The sequence below is a fragment of the Anomaloglossus baeobatrachus genome, chromosome 1 (genome assembly GCF_048569485.1).
Source record: "Anomaloglossus baeobatrachus isolate aAnoBae1 chromosome 1, aAnoBae1.hap1, whole genome shotgun sequence".
Lineage (NCBI taxonomy): Eukaryota > Metazoa > Chordata > Amphibia > Anura > Aromobatidae > Anomaloglossus > Anomaloglossus baeobatrachus.
Window position 1 is genome coordinate 848548544 of NC_134353.1, and position 17291 is coordinate 848565834.

Consider the following 17291-nt stretch of genomic DNA (forward strand, 5'->3'; position numbering starts at 1 on the left):
TAGTGTCTCCCTCCGTGCTGCTGATCTCCTGCACTTCCTGGTTCTCGGAGCCGGTCATGTGATCGGCACAGCAGAGTGATATCATCTCTGCGTGCCTGATCACAGCGGCAGCAGGAGACCGGGAGATCAGCGCTGAAGGAGGTAAATAAAGAGTTTTTTATTTTACTATGGGCAGCAGCATGAGAGCCATATCTAACACAAGGAGGGCATGTGCCATCAAAGGGGGGCGCAGGCAGATATACTATGCGCTGCTGCCCCCAGCCCATCACCACGGTGCGGTTTCAGTACCACAGTGATGGACAGCGCATATTATATGAGCGGCAGCAGGAGATCTGCCGCTGACTCCTGCAGCTTTCACCAGCCCCCAGCAGCGCTCCAGAGTGCCCCCACCTCCCCTAAATATATATATCTCTCTCTCTATATATATATATATATATATATATATATCTCTCTCTCTATATATATATATATATATATATCTCTCTCTCTATATATATATATATATATCTCTCTCTCTATATATATATATATATATATATATATATATATATATATATATATATATATATATATATATATATATATATATATATATATATATATATATATATATATATATATATATATATATATATATATATATATATATATATATATATATAATCTCTCTCTCTATATATATATATATATATATATCTCTCTCTCTCTCTCTCTCTCTATATATATATATATATATATATATATATATATATATATATATATATATATATATATATATATATATATATATATATATCTCTCTCTATATATCTCTCACATATCTCTCACATATTTTATATATATATATACACATATACAAAGCAAAAAGGCCTGCGGAGACACCATCACATGTTTCTCAACGCTGGCAGGAAACTAGCCAGGTCTTTCACCGGGAAGGAACAACCACGGGAAGGGCAGTCTCCAGTCAAGGAGACCACCTATGCCAAACATGGTATCCATCCACAGACAGCCGTTTCGGGGTATTTGCCCCTCATCAGTGTGGAGTAGGAATCTGGCTAGTGGGACATTGCCTAGTAAAAGACTATGTGAGCAAGGATGGTTGACCTTAGGGAGATCAACTTCCACCACTGCGGAGACACCATCACGTGTTTCTCAACGCAGTGATTCTAGAGCAATGCCCCCTGGGAAATATTCAAAGCAAGAAGGCCTGCGGAGACACCATCACATGTTTCTCAACGCTGGCAGGAAACTAGCCAGGTCTTTCACCGGGAAGGAACAACCACGGGAAGGGCAGTCTCCAGTCAAGGAGACCACCTATGCCAAACATGGTATCCATCCACAGACAGCCGTTTCGGGGTATTTGCCCCTCATCAGTGTGGAGTAGGAATCTGGCTAGTGGGACAATGCCTAGTAAAAGACTATGTGAGCAAGGATGGTTGACCTTAGGGAGATCAACATCCACCACTGCGGAGACACCATCACGTGTTTCTCAACGCAGTGATTCTAGAGCAATGCCCCCTGGGAAATATTCAAAGCAAGAAGGCCTGCGGAGACACCATCACATGTTTCTCAACGCTGGCAGGAAACTAGCCAGGTCTTTCACCGGGATGGCACACCTCCCCCTGTGTTAGATATCGCCCCCATGCTGCTGCCCATAGTAAAATAACTTTACCTTCTCCAGTGCGGTCCTCCCTAGTGTCTCCCTCCGTGCTGCTGATCTCCTGCACTTCCTGGTTCTCGGAGCCGGTCATGTGATCGGCACAGCAGAGTGATATCATCTCTGCGTGCTTGATCACAGCGGCAGCAGGAGACCGGGAGATCAGCGCTGAAGGAGGTAAATAAAGAGTTTTTTATTTTACTATGGGCAGCAGCATGAGGGCCATATCTAACACAAGGAGGGCATGTGCCATCAAAGGGGGGCGCAGGCAGATATACTATGCGCTGCTGCCCCCAGCCCATCACCACGGTGCGGTTTCAGTACCACAGTGATGGACAGCGCATATTATATGAGCGGCAGCAGGAGATCTGCCGCTGACTCCTGCAACTTTCACCAGCCCCCAGCAGCGCTCCAGAGTGCCCCCACCTCCCGTAAATATATATATCTCTCTCTCTCTCTATATATATATCTCTCTCTATATATATATATATCTCTCTCTCTCTCTCTATATATCTCTCACATATTTATATATATATATATATATATATATATATATATATATATATATATATATATATATATATATATATATATATATATATATATACATACATATATATATACATACATACACACACACACATATATACATACATACACACACCCCCGTATATTCGGATTATAAGACGCACCCCCTACTTTCCCCCCAAAATTTGGGGGAACAAAAGTGCGTCCTATAAAGCGAAGAATACGGTATATATATATATATATATATATATATATATATATATATATATATATATATATATATATATTATATATATATAAAAAAAAAAGTTCTACACCAAATCTGCACCCAAACACAATACAACCCCCCCCCAACCCACCCAAGAACAGATTTCTATTTCTTTTGTGCAGATATGACAGAAAAAAAAACTCTTAGTATTTCCACTCATGGGAACATGTCCTTAGGGCAATGCAACAGTGAACTGCACCTGGATGTGGCTGAAAACTGCTTCTGTGCTATTCAGAACAATCTTTTTGTTAATGGTAGGAATATTTTGGAGGTGAACTACTTGAAAAATCATGCTTCCTCTATCGTAACATTTACACATCCACGTCATATGTGACACAGTCTGAGTGCAGACCATGGACGGGTCTCCTGACATGAACTTGTCAGCAACATATGTGTACGCGGCTGTCAAGTTAGAGTCCGGAGACCCATAAACGGTCCATACATCTTGGTCCTTGATTGGACCGTGACACACAGATGTCTGAATGGGGCATCAAGGACAATATCGTTAATGGTAAAACAAAAAGCAGATAAATGGCAGTTTTCCCCTCAAAACCATGTGATCACTGCATGTTTCAGGTGGCACTTTATGTGGGTTTATATTAAAAACCTAAATTATATATGATGATGCATTCCCTTTACAGTAACCCAAACCAAAACCTTTATGTTAAGTTCACAAGATTCCATTTTGGTGAGTTCTTGACACTATATTTTCAATGTTCACAAACCCCCCCCCCAAAAAAAAAACCCAGCATCTTACAGTTCCAGCAAAGTGGATGGGATTTAGAGATATTTCTTGTGCAAGTGTAAAGTGACCTAAGGTGTGTTTTTGAAATACACAACATGTCAATTCCTCTTGCGAGTACACAGAATTTTATATGCGGATCTTCCTCAAAGATTTGTATTCAATGCAGAAGATCCGCAGGTAAAAAAACAAAAAAAAACAAACAAAAGACGTTCCTGAGCAGAGATGATCTTATATATGTGCCCCTGCTATGTACTGTGTAATGGCCGTGTCTGACCGTACAGGGACATGGTCTGATCATACCACATCTCCTGGACCGGTGAGGATGTAAAAAGAGTATACAGATAGCAAAGCATGGGTTTAGCAATTTATTCTTTCTTTGAGGTAAAACTGTTTAAAAACAGCTTTACCTCACAAAAAGAATCAGCTGTAATCTCATGCTGTAATGTCTGTATACTTCTATTTATTCCTCCCTGGCCCAGGAGATGTGGTACTATTTTTATTCTAAGATGTAATCATTAAAATGAACTTTGCTCATGGGAAAACCCCTTTAAAAACCCAAGATAATTACAACAGAAGATCCACAAAGATCACACAATGCCAACAACACACGTACCTATACTAGTCTTGTAGACAGAACTGCCCATAGATATTAGGGTCATTGCTGCCTCTGCGCTTCCATCACACTGATCTGTAAATCAATTTATCAACACAGAACATCAATGTGAATAAATGTATCATGTTATATAACTTTGTGTTCTAGACTCCAGAATGGTCTATAGTTATTTTTAGGAATGTTTCTACTCTAAAAACTATGGATAGTCATGATCAAAAATGTTGGCACCTTTGAAATTGTTCCAGAAAATGAAGTATTTCTCCCAGAAAATTATTGCAATTACATGTTTTGTCAAACACATGTTTATATCCTTTGTGAATATTGGAACAACATAAAATAAAAGAAAAAATGCAAATTGGACATCATTTCACACAAAACACACCAAAACTTAGGCTTGCCAAAATTGTTCACGTTTCCAAAATTGTGGGAAAACCACTTTGTTTCAAGCATCTGATGCTCGTTCAAACTTACCTGTGGCAAGTAACAGGTGTGGGTAATATGGAAATCACACCTGAAACTGGATAAAAAGGGGAGAAGTTGATGCAATTTTTGAATAGAGCGGCACGGTGGCTCAGTGGTTAGCACTGCAGTCTTGCAGCGCTGGGGTCCTGGGTTCAAATCACACCAAGGACACCATCTGCAAGGAGTTTGTATGTTCTCCCCGTGTTTGCGTGGGTTTCCTCCGGGTACTCCTGTTTCCTCCCACACTCCAAAAAGTAGATTTTGGGTACTCACCGTAAAATCTCTTTCTTGGAGCCTTCATTGGGGGACACAGGAAACCATGGGTGTATGCTGCTGGGACTAGGAGGTAACACTATGCAAATAAAAAAGTTAACTCCTCCCACGTACTATACACCCACTGACTGGAGCTGAGGAGATCAGTTTGTGTAAAAGCAGTACGAGGAGAAACTTGAAAACCAGAAAATTCCGGATCTATTGAAGTCTTAGAAAAAGGGCGGGTGCTGTGTCCCCCAATGAAGGCTCCAAGAAAGAGATTTTACGGTGAGTACCCAAAATCTACTTTTCTTTATCGCTTCATTGGGGGACACAGGAAACCATGGGACGCCCTAAAGCAGTCCCCAAGGGTGGGAAGAGTGACGGAAGAAAAAATGAAATATTCTTATTATTATTATAAAACGCGTCATCACGTCACAACAAGAAGTGACGACGAAGTGAAGGAAATGAGAGAGAATATGAGAGTATAAATGGTTTGGCAGGAACTTGCAGGAATGCACAAGCGTCTGAAACCAAGCGGTGGCGAGTGGTCGCGGAATTTGGTATGTCAGGGTCATCGGAGAGATGTAGCCTATTACCAAAGCCATTCAGAATGACTACGAGAGGGGGAAAACAAGGTAGACCCGGGGCAGGGGAAATGAAGACCCCTCTTGGCCTGAAAACGGAAGCAGGTCGTGTCTAGGTGCTAACTGAGATTGACAGGGCAGGCGTGGACCAGTCGCTGGAGTGTAGAGTGTTCGGGTGGAGACACCCAGTGGTCTGAGCATTCAGGGCTCCCTGAAGAATACTGCTGTGGAAAGTAGACAGTTATATGAAACCTTACAGCTTGTCCGGAAGAGTGGGCCCAAAGACTGGGCCGTCAGGATACCAGAAGTCCCTTGGTGAAGCTGGTCCTCCGTGGAATCAATGCTGGTTAGATGATCCTGTGCCTGGTTCTTAACTTCATCTGTCGACTGTGAAGGGACTGAGGAAATGTGATCTCTATCTGAAAGAGAGAGAATGTAAGAAAAAATATATATGGTTTTAAACCTTTACAGTGCCTGGGCGGAACCCTAGTGGGGGGTACGGCCAAGGCTGTTCTAGACCAAGGAATCGGTAGATACTAGAATTACCATGAACCACCCGGGGACGGTGGCAGGAAGCAAAACGGACAACCTACTGGTTAGCGGACAGAGCTGCACCTTGCTTACCTCATTGCAAACCAACAAGACAGCTATATTTAAAGAAGTGATGCAGCCAACGTACGGTCAACAGAAAGAGACCCTACCTTGTGGCTACCTTAGATGAATGGTGCGAGGTCGGGTAAGGTGCTGCTGCTGCTGTGCTGGGGTCCGTGGTTGCTGCAGGAAGTGAATCACACTACCCTCCAGTCAGAAGGTCGCGTGTTGCCTTACCTCAAGATCACGTTACACGTATGGTGTGAGGTAGGAGATGGCTGCAGATCGCTGAGGAGTGAACTGGCCAGGGAGTTCTGGCTTACCTTCAGGTTATCTGAATGAGGAGGCAGAAGCAGGAGAAACCCCTCGGGTCACAGGGAAGCGACCTGATGACAGTTGCTGCCGCACCACTTTAGAGGTCCATGGAGACCACATTCCTCTCCTCAGTCGAAGAAGGAGGAGATACCTGACTCGCCAGGTGAGGTGGTATGTCTGACTCGTTGGGTCGTAAGCGGGCAACACCTACCTGTTATGGTATCCAGCATCTGGTCTGGAGAACGCTAGCCCCTTGGATAGCGGACAGGATCATCGATCCTGAATACTGGCACTGAAAGTGACAGTTGCTGCCGTACCTGAGACCGCATTCCTCGCTTCAGTCAGAGATGAAGGAGATACCTGACCCGCCAGGTGAGGTATTACGCTTGACTCGCTGGGTAGTGAGCAGGGCAACACATACCTGTTACGGTAACCAGCTTCTGAATAGAAAAGCTAGTCCCTTCGATAGTGGGCAGGATCAGTGATCTTGAATCCTGGCACTGAATGCGACAGCTGCTGGCGGGCCGCCTCATGGGGCAGTGTTGGATGGAGCTCTCACCTAGGTCGAAGCTGAGCGGAATGCTGAACAAGGCACTCAAGCTTGCTGCTGTATCCGGCTTCTGGTGCTGATAAGTGCTGGCCCAAAGGTAAGTGGGCAGGCTCCCCAAATCACTCTCACGCTGTAGTAGACAGGGGGATATAGAAACGCTGCACACAACATATATAGGAGGGTACGTTTCAGAAATACTAGCACACTGGATGGTGGGTAGGTGGATAGAGAAAACACTGGATAGTGGATACTAGCACCCTGTTAGATGGGCCGACATATAGAGACACAGGTACACAGGCAAGTGGACTGGTCTATGGAACCCTCAATCAGAATGGCGGACGGGTTGATAGAAAAAAACCTTTAGCACACTGAAACTGACAGGTGCACATAGAGACCTGACACCCTAAACAGTGGGAAGGTTCACACAACGCTGTTACAGTGGTGTAGACAGGTGCGTATAGAAACCCTATTACACTGAGTAGTGTAAAGGCTTGAGGAAATCCTGATACACCAAAGCAAACGTATGTATGTGGAAACGCTGGCCGACGGAACAGCGGGCAGGATCCCCAAAGCACCTGGGTATTGGAACATCAGGCTTGACGCAGACAGTGGCACACTGAGAAGTGAACAGGTACAGGGAAACGCTGGCACACAGGAGCAGGTCAGTGTTTAGAGAAACGCTGGCCCGCAGGATAGTGGACAAGTAGGAGACTAGCACACCGATGAAAACTAGTACATAAAGAAACACAGGCACACTGGTGTCACTTGCACACAGGTAGAGACTAGTGTAGAGAAAAAGGCAACTGCGCACTATAACCGTCAGGTGGCACGCAGAGACACTGACACGTGGGACAGAGGACAGGTACATGAATAGACAGGGCGTAAGCATGGAACCCACTGGAAAAAACTGACCGGTTCACGGAGACACTGGAACGATCACGGAAAGGCCAAGTCATGGACCGCTGTGTAACTACGTGTGTAGCGAGATGTGAACTTCTGATTGCTGGGTAGAGCGCTATAATCTATCCGCAATCTGATGGATAACCAGGTGTAAGGACAGTACTCTGGGGAGGATGTAGAATGCTGTAGTGAAATCCGTAATTTGTGCCACAGGCGCATAATACCGCTGGACACCAAGGATTAGTAATTAGTGCTACCGGCGGTAAATATCTGGGAGACAGAATGGCAAACTGACAATGAACACCCAGAAATCAGGAGCACATCTGGGCTAGGAGGGATGTGTGAACGACACAAGACAGAAGACAACTAAATTGTGCGACATACGGCTGCTTCACAAAGCGGTATCTTAGTGAATGAGCCCGTCCCCTCACCAACAGGACTGCATGTTCAGGGAGAACAGTACCCTGTATAATGAGCCCCGAGGGGGAGGCAGGTGCCTGTTGGAGGGCTCAGATGTGGGGCACTGAATGCTGCAAGAGCACTGGCAGGCTCCGAGGTCAGGAGAGCAGGGACCTAATCACTGTCAGAGGGGAGCGCTGGATCCAGCACTGCCTGCGGGTGAGCGTAGCTTCGCAAACCTGCGGCGGTGATGGCGCAGACAGTCGCGGCGGTGTCAGGGACGCTTACCCGGTCGGTGGAGCGGGCCTGGCGGTAGCGCAAGCAGGGCTCACCCGGGCGGAGCACGGATGTGGCGGCAGTGCTGGAGGCTGCAAGGTCGACCTACCCGGGCGGAGGAGGTCGGGGTTCGCGGCGGCGGCAGCGCCGCTTACCCGGAGGGAAGGGCCGGTGACGGCGCAGGGATGACGCGCGCCGGGGATTGGCGCCCGGAAGTGACGTCAGACGCCAAGAGGAGGATTGAGGCCGCGCGAGGAGAAGGAGGCGGGAGATTTTAAAAAACCCGCGCGCGCGGCAGAATACCGGCTGGGGGCGTGGCCTGGAGGGCGCGCAGATACTGAGGGGCCGCAAAGCCGGGGGCTAAATTTTGAGGTATGCCGCCGGAGGGAGACGCTGGGTCACAATGGAGCCGCGAGCCGCAATGGAGCCGGGGGCTCAAGTTTAAGGGCAGGCTGCCGGGGGATGGCAGGGGCCGCAATGGAGCCGGGGACTAAAGTTTAAAGGAAGGCCGCCGGGGGAGGAACGCCGGGTAGTGGACGCCATGGCAGGGGGGGCCGATGGAGGGAGCGCAGGGAGTCCACGCTACAGGAAACTACGGGGGGCCTATATGGGACACCCTGACCCAAATGGTGAAAGGGAGTTTATGAAGACGGGATCCCTTCCCCCCCCCATAACCCGGGACGGGGAGTGCAGAGTACTTACCCTGAGGTCCCGGATTGTCTTGAGGTGATCCTGCAGGCATCCTGGGAGGCGAGTGAAGACATCTCGACGGTCGTCCCGGGGATAGGGGAGACCGGAAGGGTACCTCTCCATCCTAGGTACGGTCTTCGTCCTCCTACCCCACAATCAGGCTCGGGAGCGAGAGAGTAGTTGGGGAGGGGGGCAAGGACCATCCGCCTGTCCCTCTGTGCGGATGCCCCCCAAACCGCTTGAAAGTGTTAGGGGGGTAGGGTCCTGCAAGACAGACACGGAGGACAACGGAAGTGGCGGACGGACCCCACTTCTGTGCGACCGGTCTCTATGTGGGAGAGCAGGGTGAGCGATTACACCCTGTCGCCCGAAGAGCTGTGTCTGAAAAACAAAAGGGAAAATATTAATAAAACACAACAATACAAACCTGAGGGGCTGAGAGCAGCCCCTGCGTGACCAACCTCCTCGGACACTAAGCAAAAACTGATCTCCTCAGCTCCAGTCAGTGGGTGTATACTACATGGGAGGAGTTAACTTTTTTATTTGCATAGTGTCACCTCCTAGTTCCAGCAGCATACACCCATGGTTTCCTGTGTCCCCCAATGAAGCGATAAAGAAAACATACTGATAGGCAACTTAGATTGTGAGCCCCAATGGGGACAATATTGCCATTGTATGTAAAGTGAGTGCTGTGGAATTAATAGCGCTATATAAATTAATAAATATTATTATATTAATAGAGAACAGAGAGAACTGTCTGAGGACTTGAGAACCAAAATTGTTGACAAATAACAATTAAGAGGTAAAAGTCTATCTCTAGAGATCTTGATGTTCCCTTGTCCACGGTGCACAACATAATCAAGTAGCTACAACCCATGGCACTGTAGCTAATCTCTGTGGACAGCGGAGAAAAATTGATGAAAAACTACAAAGCAAAATAGTGCAAATGGTGGATAAGCAGCTACAATCAAGTTACAAAGAAATTCAAGCTGTCCTACAGGCTCAGAGTGCACCAGTGTCAGCGCCAATATCCATCGACATTTGAATGAAATGAAACGCTATGACAGGAGACAAAAGGAGGACCTCACTGCTGACAGAGACCTAAAAAAGCTAGACTGGAGTTTGTCAAAATGTACATGAATAAGCCAAAATACTTGTGGGAAAAAAAGTCTTGTGAATAGAGGAGACCAAGGTAAAGCTTCGTCATAAAGCACGTCATTCTACTGTTTGCCAAAAACAAAATTAGGCTTACAAAGAAAAGAACACAGTACCTACAGTCAAATATGGTGGAGGTTCAAAAATGTTTTGGGGCTGTTTTGTTGCCTCTGGCACTGGGTGCCTTGACTGTGTGCAAGGCATTAAGAAAGCTGAAGATTACCAAAAGATTTTGGGTCGCAATGCAGTGCCCAGTGTCAGAAAGCTGGGTTTGCTTCCTAGGTAATGGGGTCATCCAGAAGGACAATGACCCCAAACATACTTCAAGAAGCCCCCAGAAATGGATGGAAACAAAGTGCTAGAGAGTTCTGAAGTGGCAGCAATGAGCCCGGATTTAAATCCTTTGGAGCACTGGTAGAGAAATCTTAAAATTGCTGTTGGGAGAAAGCGCCTTTAAATATCAGAGACCTGGAGCAGTTTGCTAAAGAGGAATGGTAAAAATTCCAGTTGAGAGGTGTAAGAAGCTCATTGATGGTTATAGGAAGTTATTGATTGCAGTTATTTATTCAAAAGTGCGTGCAACCAAATACAAAGTTGTGGGTGTTAACAATTTTGTCTGGATTATTTTTGGTGTGAAATTATGTCCAGTTTGTCTTATTTATTCCTAATTTTTTTGTGTTGTTCCAAACACACACAAAAGGTAATCAGGTGTATAACAAAATATGTGCAATTGCAATAATTTTCTGAGAGAAATTTTATTTTTGGGAAAAATGTCAAGGGTGCCAATACTGTCAGTCATGACTGTATAAACAGCATGAAAAATACAAGTTATTCATTAATGCCTCACATGTTATTAACTTTTCAACATTTACCTTTCTTATCTGAAGGAACTTGAGGATCCACAACCTAAATGTGATGAAACAATGAGAGAATGTTAGAATGTTAGCTATTTTTAATTTGACAACCCCGGTCCATATGTCCTATAAGTGGCTTCCCCTCCGAGTGCAGCTCCCATTCTGGCACTCAAGCTGTCCATGTATTATTTTAGGAGTATGGCCAATTTAATAACACAGTGGCCACGCGACAGATATCAACGTTATTTTCTTCATCAAGGTAACAAAAAAATAAAAAATAAATACTTACCAGTAATTGTTTTTTCCAGAGCCCATGACAGCACCACCAGAGAGGTCCACCCTTTATAGGACACAAAACCTACTAAAATAAAGGGGTGGTACCTCTGCACCGCATCACTTGGGTTAAAGAGTAAGAGAGGAATACCAGGAAAAAGAGAATTTTGTTTACTTACCGTAAATTTTTTCTTATAGTTCCGTATTGGGAGACCCAGACAATGGGTGTATAGCTTCTGCCTCCGGAGGACACACAAAGTACTACACTTAAAAGTGTAGCTCCTCCCTCTGAGCTTATACACCCCCTGGAGAACCAGATCTAGCCAGTTTAGTGCAAAAGCTGAAGGAGAATAGCCACCCACAAATAAAAACAGAGCAAGAACCGGAACAACCGGAGACTCTGTCCACGACAACAGCCGGTGATAACACGCGGAACAAGAAACTGCCAACAGGCAACAGGGAGGGTGCTGGGTCTCCCAATACGGAACTATAAGAAAAAGAATTTACGGTAAGTAAACAAAATTCTCTTTTTCTTAATCGTTCCTATGGGAGACCCAGACAATGGGACGTCTCAAAACAGTCCATGGGTGGGAATAAACAGAAAAACTAAGAAGTAGGCGGAGCCTAACTTCACAAATGGGCGACAGCCGCCTGAAGGATGCGTCTGCCCAAGCTCGCATCTGCCGAAGCATGAGCATGCACTTGGTAGTGCTTTGAAAAGATATGCAGGCTGGTCCAAGTGGCAGCCTGACAGACTTGCTGAGCCGTAGCCTGGTGCCTGAAAGCCCAAGAGGCACCGACAGCTCTGGTTGAGTGTGCCTTGATCCCTGGCGGGGGAGGCACCTGAGAACACTGGTAGGCATCCGAAATGGTCGACCTAATCCAACGGGCCAAGGTCGGCTTAGAAGCAGAGAGGCCCTTACGCCGACCTGTGGTTAGCACAACAAGAGAGGTGCACCGCCTAAGAGCAGCGGTGCGAGACACATAGATCCGGAGAGCACGCACCAGATCCAGAGTATGCAACGCTTTTTCAAAGCGATGAACAGGAGCCGGACAAAAGGAAGGTAGGGTAATGTCCTGGTTAAGGTGGAAAGGAGAAACCACCTTAGGGAGAAAGTCCGGAGTCGGACGGAGAACCACCTTGTCTTGATGAAAAACCAAAAAAGGTGACTCCGAAGAGAGCGCAGCCAAATCAGAGACTCTCCTGACGGAAGTTATGGCCACTAGAAAGACCACTTTCTGTGAAAGACGAAACAAAGAAACCTCCCCAAGAGGCTCAAAGGGGGGGTTTCTGCAAAACCGTGAGAACCAAATTGAGGTCCCAGGGATCCAAAGGCCGCCGGTAAGGTGGAATGATGTGAGACGCGCCCTGCATGAAGGTGCGGACCTGAGCCAGCCGGGCGATACGCCGCTGGAACAGCACTGACAGAGCTGAGACTTGTCCCTTGAGAGACTTGAGGGACAGTCCCAGCTGCAGACCGGACTGTAGAAAGGACAGAAGGGTCGGCAAGGAAAAAGGCCAAGGAGGATGGCCGGAAGAGCGACACCAGGACAGGAAAATTTTCCAAGTCCTGTGATAGATCTTAGCAGAGGAAAACTTACAGGCCCGAGTCATAGTGGAGATGACTTCAGGGGGGATACCAGAAGCCGTCAAGATCCAGGACTCAAGAGCCACGCCGTCAATCTGAGAGCCGCAGAATTCTGGCGGAAAAACGGACCTTGTGAGAGAAGGTCTGGACGGTCCGGAAGATGCCACGGCACCTCTACGGACAGATGGAGCAGGTCTGGGTACCAAGCTCGCCTGGGCCAGTCCGGAGCAATGAGGATGACTCGACGGCCCTCCATTCTGATCTTGCGCAGAACTCTGGGCAAGAGAGCTAGAGGGGGAAACACGTAGGACAGACGAAACTGGGACCAGTCTTGAACCAGAGCGTCCGCGGCGAATGCCTGAGGATCATGGGAGCGAGCCACGTAAACCGGAACCTTGTTGTTGTGACGGGATGCCATTAGGTCCACGTCCGGAGTGCCCCACTTGCGGCAGATTGACTGAAACACTGCCGGATGCAGGGACCACTCGCCACTGTCCACGGTTTGACGGCTGAGATAATCTGCCTCCCAGTTTTCCACGCCTGGGATGTGGACTGCGGATATGGTGGACTTGGAGTCCTCCGTCCATTGAAGGATGCGTTGTAACTCCAACATTGCCAGGCGGCTGCGTGTCCCGTCTTGGTGATTGATGTAGGCAACCGCTGTCGCGTTGTCTGACTGGACTCGGATGTGCTTGCCCGCCAATAGGTGGTGAAAAGCTAGGAGAGCCAGAAGCACGGCTCTGGTTTCCAGCACATTGATCGAGAGGGCTGACTCGGACGGAGTTCAAGTGCCCTGTGCTCGGTGGTGGAGACATACCGCTCCCCAGCCGGATAGACTGGCATCCGTGGTGAGGATCACCCAGGACGGGGCCAGGAAGGAGCATCCCTGAGACAGAGAGAGGGGCCGAAGCCACCACTGAAGAAAGCTCCTGGTCTGTGGCGACAAAGCCACTAACCTGTGCAAGAAGGAAGGCCGCTTGTCCCAACAGCGGAGAATGTCCAGCTGCAGTGGACGCAGATGGAACTGGGCAAAGGGAACAGCCACCATTGACGCCACCATCTGACCCAGCACCTGCATCAGGTGCCTGATGGAATAACAGCGGGGCCTCAGCAGAGAGCGCACCGCCAGTTGGAGGGACTGCTGTTTGATTAAGGGCAACTTCACAAGTGCCGGCAGAGTCTCGAACTGCATCCCTAGGTACGTGAGCCTCTGGGTCGGAGTCAGAGTGGATTTGGGCAGATTGACAAGCCACCCGAATTGGGCTAGAGTGGCGAGAGTGAGCGAGACACTCTGCTGACAGTCTGCGCTGGATGAAGCCTTGACTAGAAGGTCGTCCAGGTAAGGAATCACTGCCAACCCCTGGAGGTGCAGAACCGCAACCACTGCTGCCATGACCTTGGTGAATACCCGAGGGGCCGTGGCTAACCCGAAGGGAAGAGCCCCGAATTGCAAAACGTAGCCAACGCTGGTGTGAAACTGCAATTGGGACATGGAGATAGGCATCTCTGATGTCGATGGATGCCAGGAAATCCCCTTGGATCATTGAGGCAATGACTGACCGCAGAGACTCCATGCGAAAATGCCGCACCTGAACATGCTTGTTGAGAAGCTTGAGATCCAGGAGGGGCCGGAAGGAACCGTCCTTTTTGGGGACTAGGAAGAGATTTGAGTAGAAACCTCTGAACCGTTCCCGGGCGGGAACCGGTATAATTACTCCGTTGGCCTGCAAGGATGTCACGGCCTGAGAGAAGGCGGTGGCCTTGGAGCAGGGGGGAGTTGACAGAAAAAATCTGTCTGGCGGGTTGGAAGAGAATTCTATCCTGTAGCCGTGGGAGATGATATCCCGCACCCACTGATCGGAGACGTGTTGGAATCACGCGTCGCCAAAGTGGGAGAGCCTGCCACCGACTAAGGACGTTGCTGGCGCGGACAGATAGTCAAGAGGAGGCTGCCTTAGTGGCAGCAGCTCCTGCGGTCTTCTGTGGACGCGCTTTTGTGCGCCAGTTGGATTTTTGGTCCTTGGCTGAGTTAGTGGACGAGGCCGAGGGCTTAGAGGACGACCAGTTGGAGGAACGAAAGGAACGAAACCTCGACTGATTCCTACCCTGGGCAGGTTTCCTGGTTTTGGTTTGTGGCATGGAGGTACTCTTCCCGCCAGTAGCTTCCTTAATAATTTCATCCAGCTGTTCACCAAACAGCCTGGACCCAGCAAAAGGGAGTCCAGCAAGGTACTTCTTTGAGGAAGCATCTGCCTTCCACCCTCGAAGCCACAAGATCCTGCGGATAGCGAGGGAATTAGCCGAAGCCACCGCAGTGCGGTGAGAAGCCTCCAGCATGGCAGACATGGCATAGGATGAAAAAGCTGAAGCTTGGGAAGTTAAGGTAACCATTTCGGGCATAGATTCCCTGGCGAGGGAATGCATCTCCTCTAGAGAAGCAGAGATGGCTTTGAGAGCCCACACTGCTGCAAAAGTCGGGGAGAACGAGGCCCCTGCCGCCTCATATACAGATTTGGCCAGAAGGTCAACCTGGCGGTCAGTGGAATCCTTAAGAGAGGTGCCATCAGCCACTGATACAACGGTCCGGGCTGAGAGTCTAGACACCGGGGGGGTCTACCTTTGGTGAATGAGCCCACTCCTTGACCACCTCAGGTGGAAAGGGAAAACGGTCATCAGAACCACGCTTTGGGAAGCGTTTGTGAGGACAGGCCCTAGGCTTGGTCACAGCGGCCTGAAAACTGGAGTGGTTAAAGAACACACTCTTTGTCCTCTTAGGCGAGGTAAACTGGTGCTTTTCTGCTAGAGAGGGTTGCTCCTCTGATACTGGCGGATTGAGATCCAGTACAGAATTAATGGACGCAATCAAATCACTAACATCTGAGTCACTTTCGGACAGATCAATGGGGCACATGGAGTTAGCCTTCGAGCCCCCTGTAAAGGCATCCTCCTCGTCCTGCGAGTCAGCTTCTGAAACAGAGCCGTGGGACGAGGAAGGAGAGGGAGCCCTGCGTCTCCTCTTAAGAGGACGGGGTCTGGGACCAGATGATGAATCCTCTGTGAGCTCTGGTCCTGAGAGAGCCCTAGCAGCAGAGGCACCCTGTGAAGGGGGCTGATGCATGTTCAGCAAAGTCCTGGACAGCTGTCCCATGGAGTCGGCAAAAGACTGGGAGATAGACCTAGATAAGGATTCTACCCAAGTCGGGGGTTCAGCCACAGGAGCCGGAGCAGCCGGAGAGACCACTGGGGGTGCGATTCCAGGCTGAGGCACCGTCAGGTTAGAGCAGGCATCACAATGTGGGAAAATGCTCGGTTCAGGCAGCAGGAGCTTACATGCAGTGCATACTGAATACAGCTTTGGAGCCTTGCTCCTCGTGTGAGACATGCTGCTGGAGTGGGGGCTCTGCCAGAATGACCCCCAGAGAGTATATACAGAGGTCCACAACCAGAGGTTGTGGCTTGCCAGACCGCTGGAGCGGTGTTGTGTGCCCTCCAGATACCGAAGCCCGGACCCCCAAGCACCTCAGCAGGGATGCTGCAGACCAGTGCTGATCGCAGGGAAAAACACTGAGAAAATGGCCGCCGGAGCGAAGAGAGGGGGCGGGACTTACTCTGGGAGCGGGATCTGGAGGACCATAGAGACTTACAGGGGAGGAGACATGTACCCAGTGAGGAGTGTCCCTCCCCTGTGCAGAACGGCCGCTGGGCGGAGCCGCGCTGTCCCTCTGCATGAATGACATGCGAGGGCAGTGAAACCGAAAGTAGGCCTCCGGCGAAGCCATGGCCTAAATTTGAGCGGTGCGGCCGGCGCGCAGGCACCATCGGCGCGGTTCTCAGGCGACAGCCAGAGAACCCGCCGGAAATGTCATAAAACTCACTCAGCACACTCTCCCACAACAATAAAGTACAGGGGCCCCCAATATATAAACGTCTCAGGTACTTAGCTTGCTGAGACGCAGGGTTCCAAGTCCCTGGGGATGAGTGCTCCGGTCCAGCAGGATCCTGAAGGGCTGCGGATGGAGACCGGTCTCCTGCCAAGCATGGAGAACTGTGCTGGCTCCCACTTCAAGCCAGAGCCCAGGAGGGATGGTGAAGGAGCACGGCATGTAAGGCTCCAGCCTTGGAATCAACCTTAACAGCACCGCCGACACAGTGGGGTGAGAAGGGACATGCCGGGGGTTCAGGCTTGGACCCGCTTTTCTTCAAACTCTTTCCAAAAATCAAAAATCAGATGGGAATGCATGTGTGGATGTATGCCTCCTGAACACAAAGCGATAAACTGGCTAGATCTGGTTCTCCAGGGGGTGTATAAGCTCAGAGGGAGGAGCTACACTTTTGAGTGTAGTACTTTGTGTGTCCTCCGGAGGCAGAAGCTATACACCCATTGTCTGGGTCTCCCATAGGAACGATAAAGAAATAGTATTAATATAAACGTCCACAAACATATTTAGACTTAGCACCCAGTGCCTAAAACACCCAAAGTGAAAACTAAGCAGGGGGGAAGCAGTGATGCTGTTATGGACTCTGGAAAAAAAATTACCTGTAAGTAATTTTGATGCCCCCCCCCTCCCACGACAGCACCATCAGAGA

At 48.8% G+C, this 17291-nt stretch overlaps 1 protein-coding gene across 4 annotated transcripts in view; it reads right to left on the reverse strand.

Annotated features, from left to right (window-relative positions):
- Nucleotides 1-17291, reverse strand: part of BDP1 (BDP1 general transcription factor IIIB subunit) — a 260324-nt gene that overhangs the window by 28802 nt on the left and 214231 nt on the right. For all 4 annotated transcript variants that reach the window (XR_012727216.1, XR_012727217.1, XM_075325283.1 and 1 more), the window contains exons 34-35: nucleotides 10861-10894; nucleotides 3812-3886 (exon numbers count right to left, since the gene is read on the reverse strand). Coding sequence is in view for 2 of the 4 variants with exons in the window: in XM_075325283.1 (XP_075181398.1) it covers nucleotides 3812-3886; nucleotides 10861-10894 (109 nt within the window). In the remaining 2 variants the exon portion in view is untranslated. The remainder of the gene's footprint in view (nucleotides 1-3811; nucleotides 3887-10860; nucleotides 10895-17291) is intronic.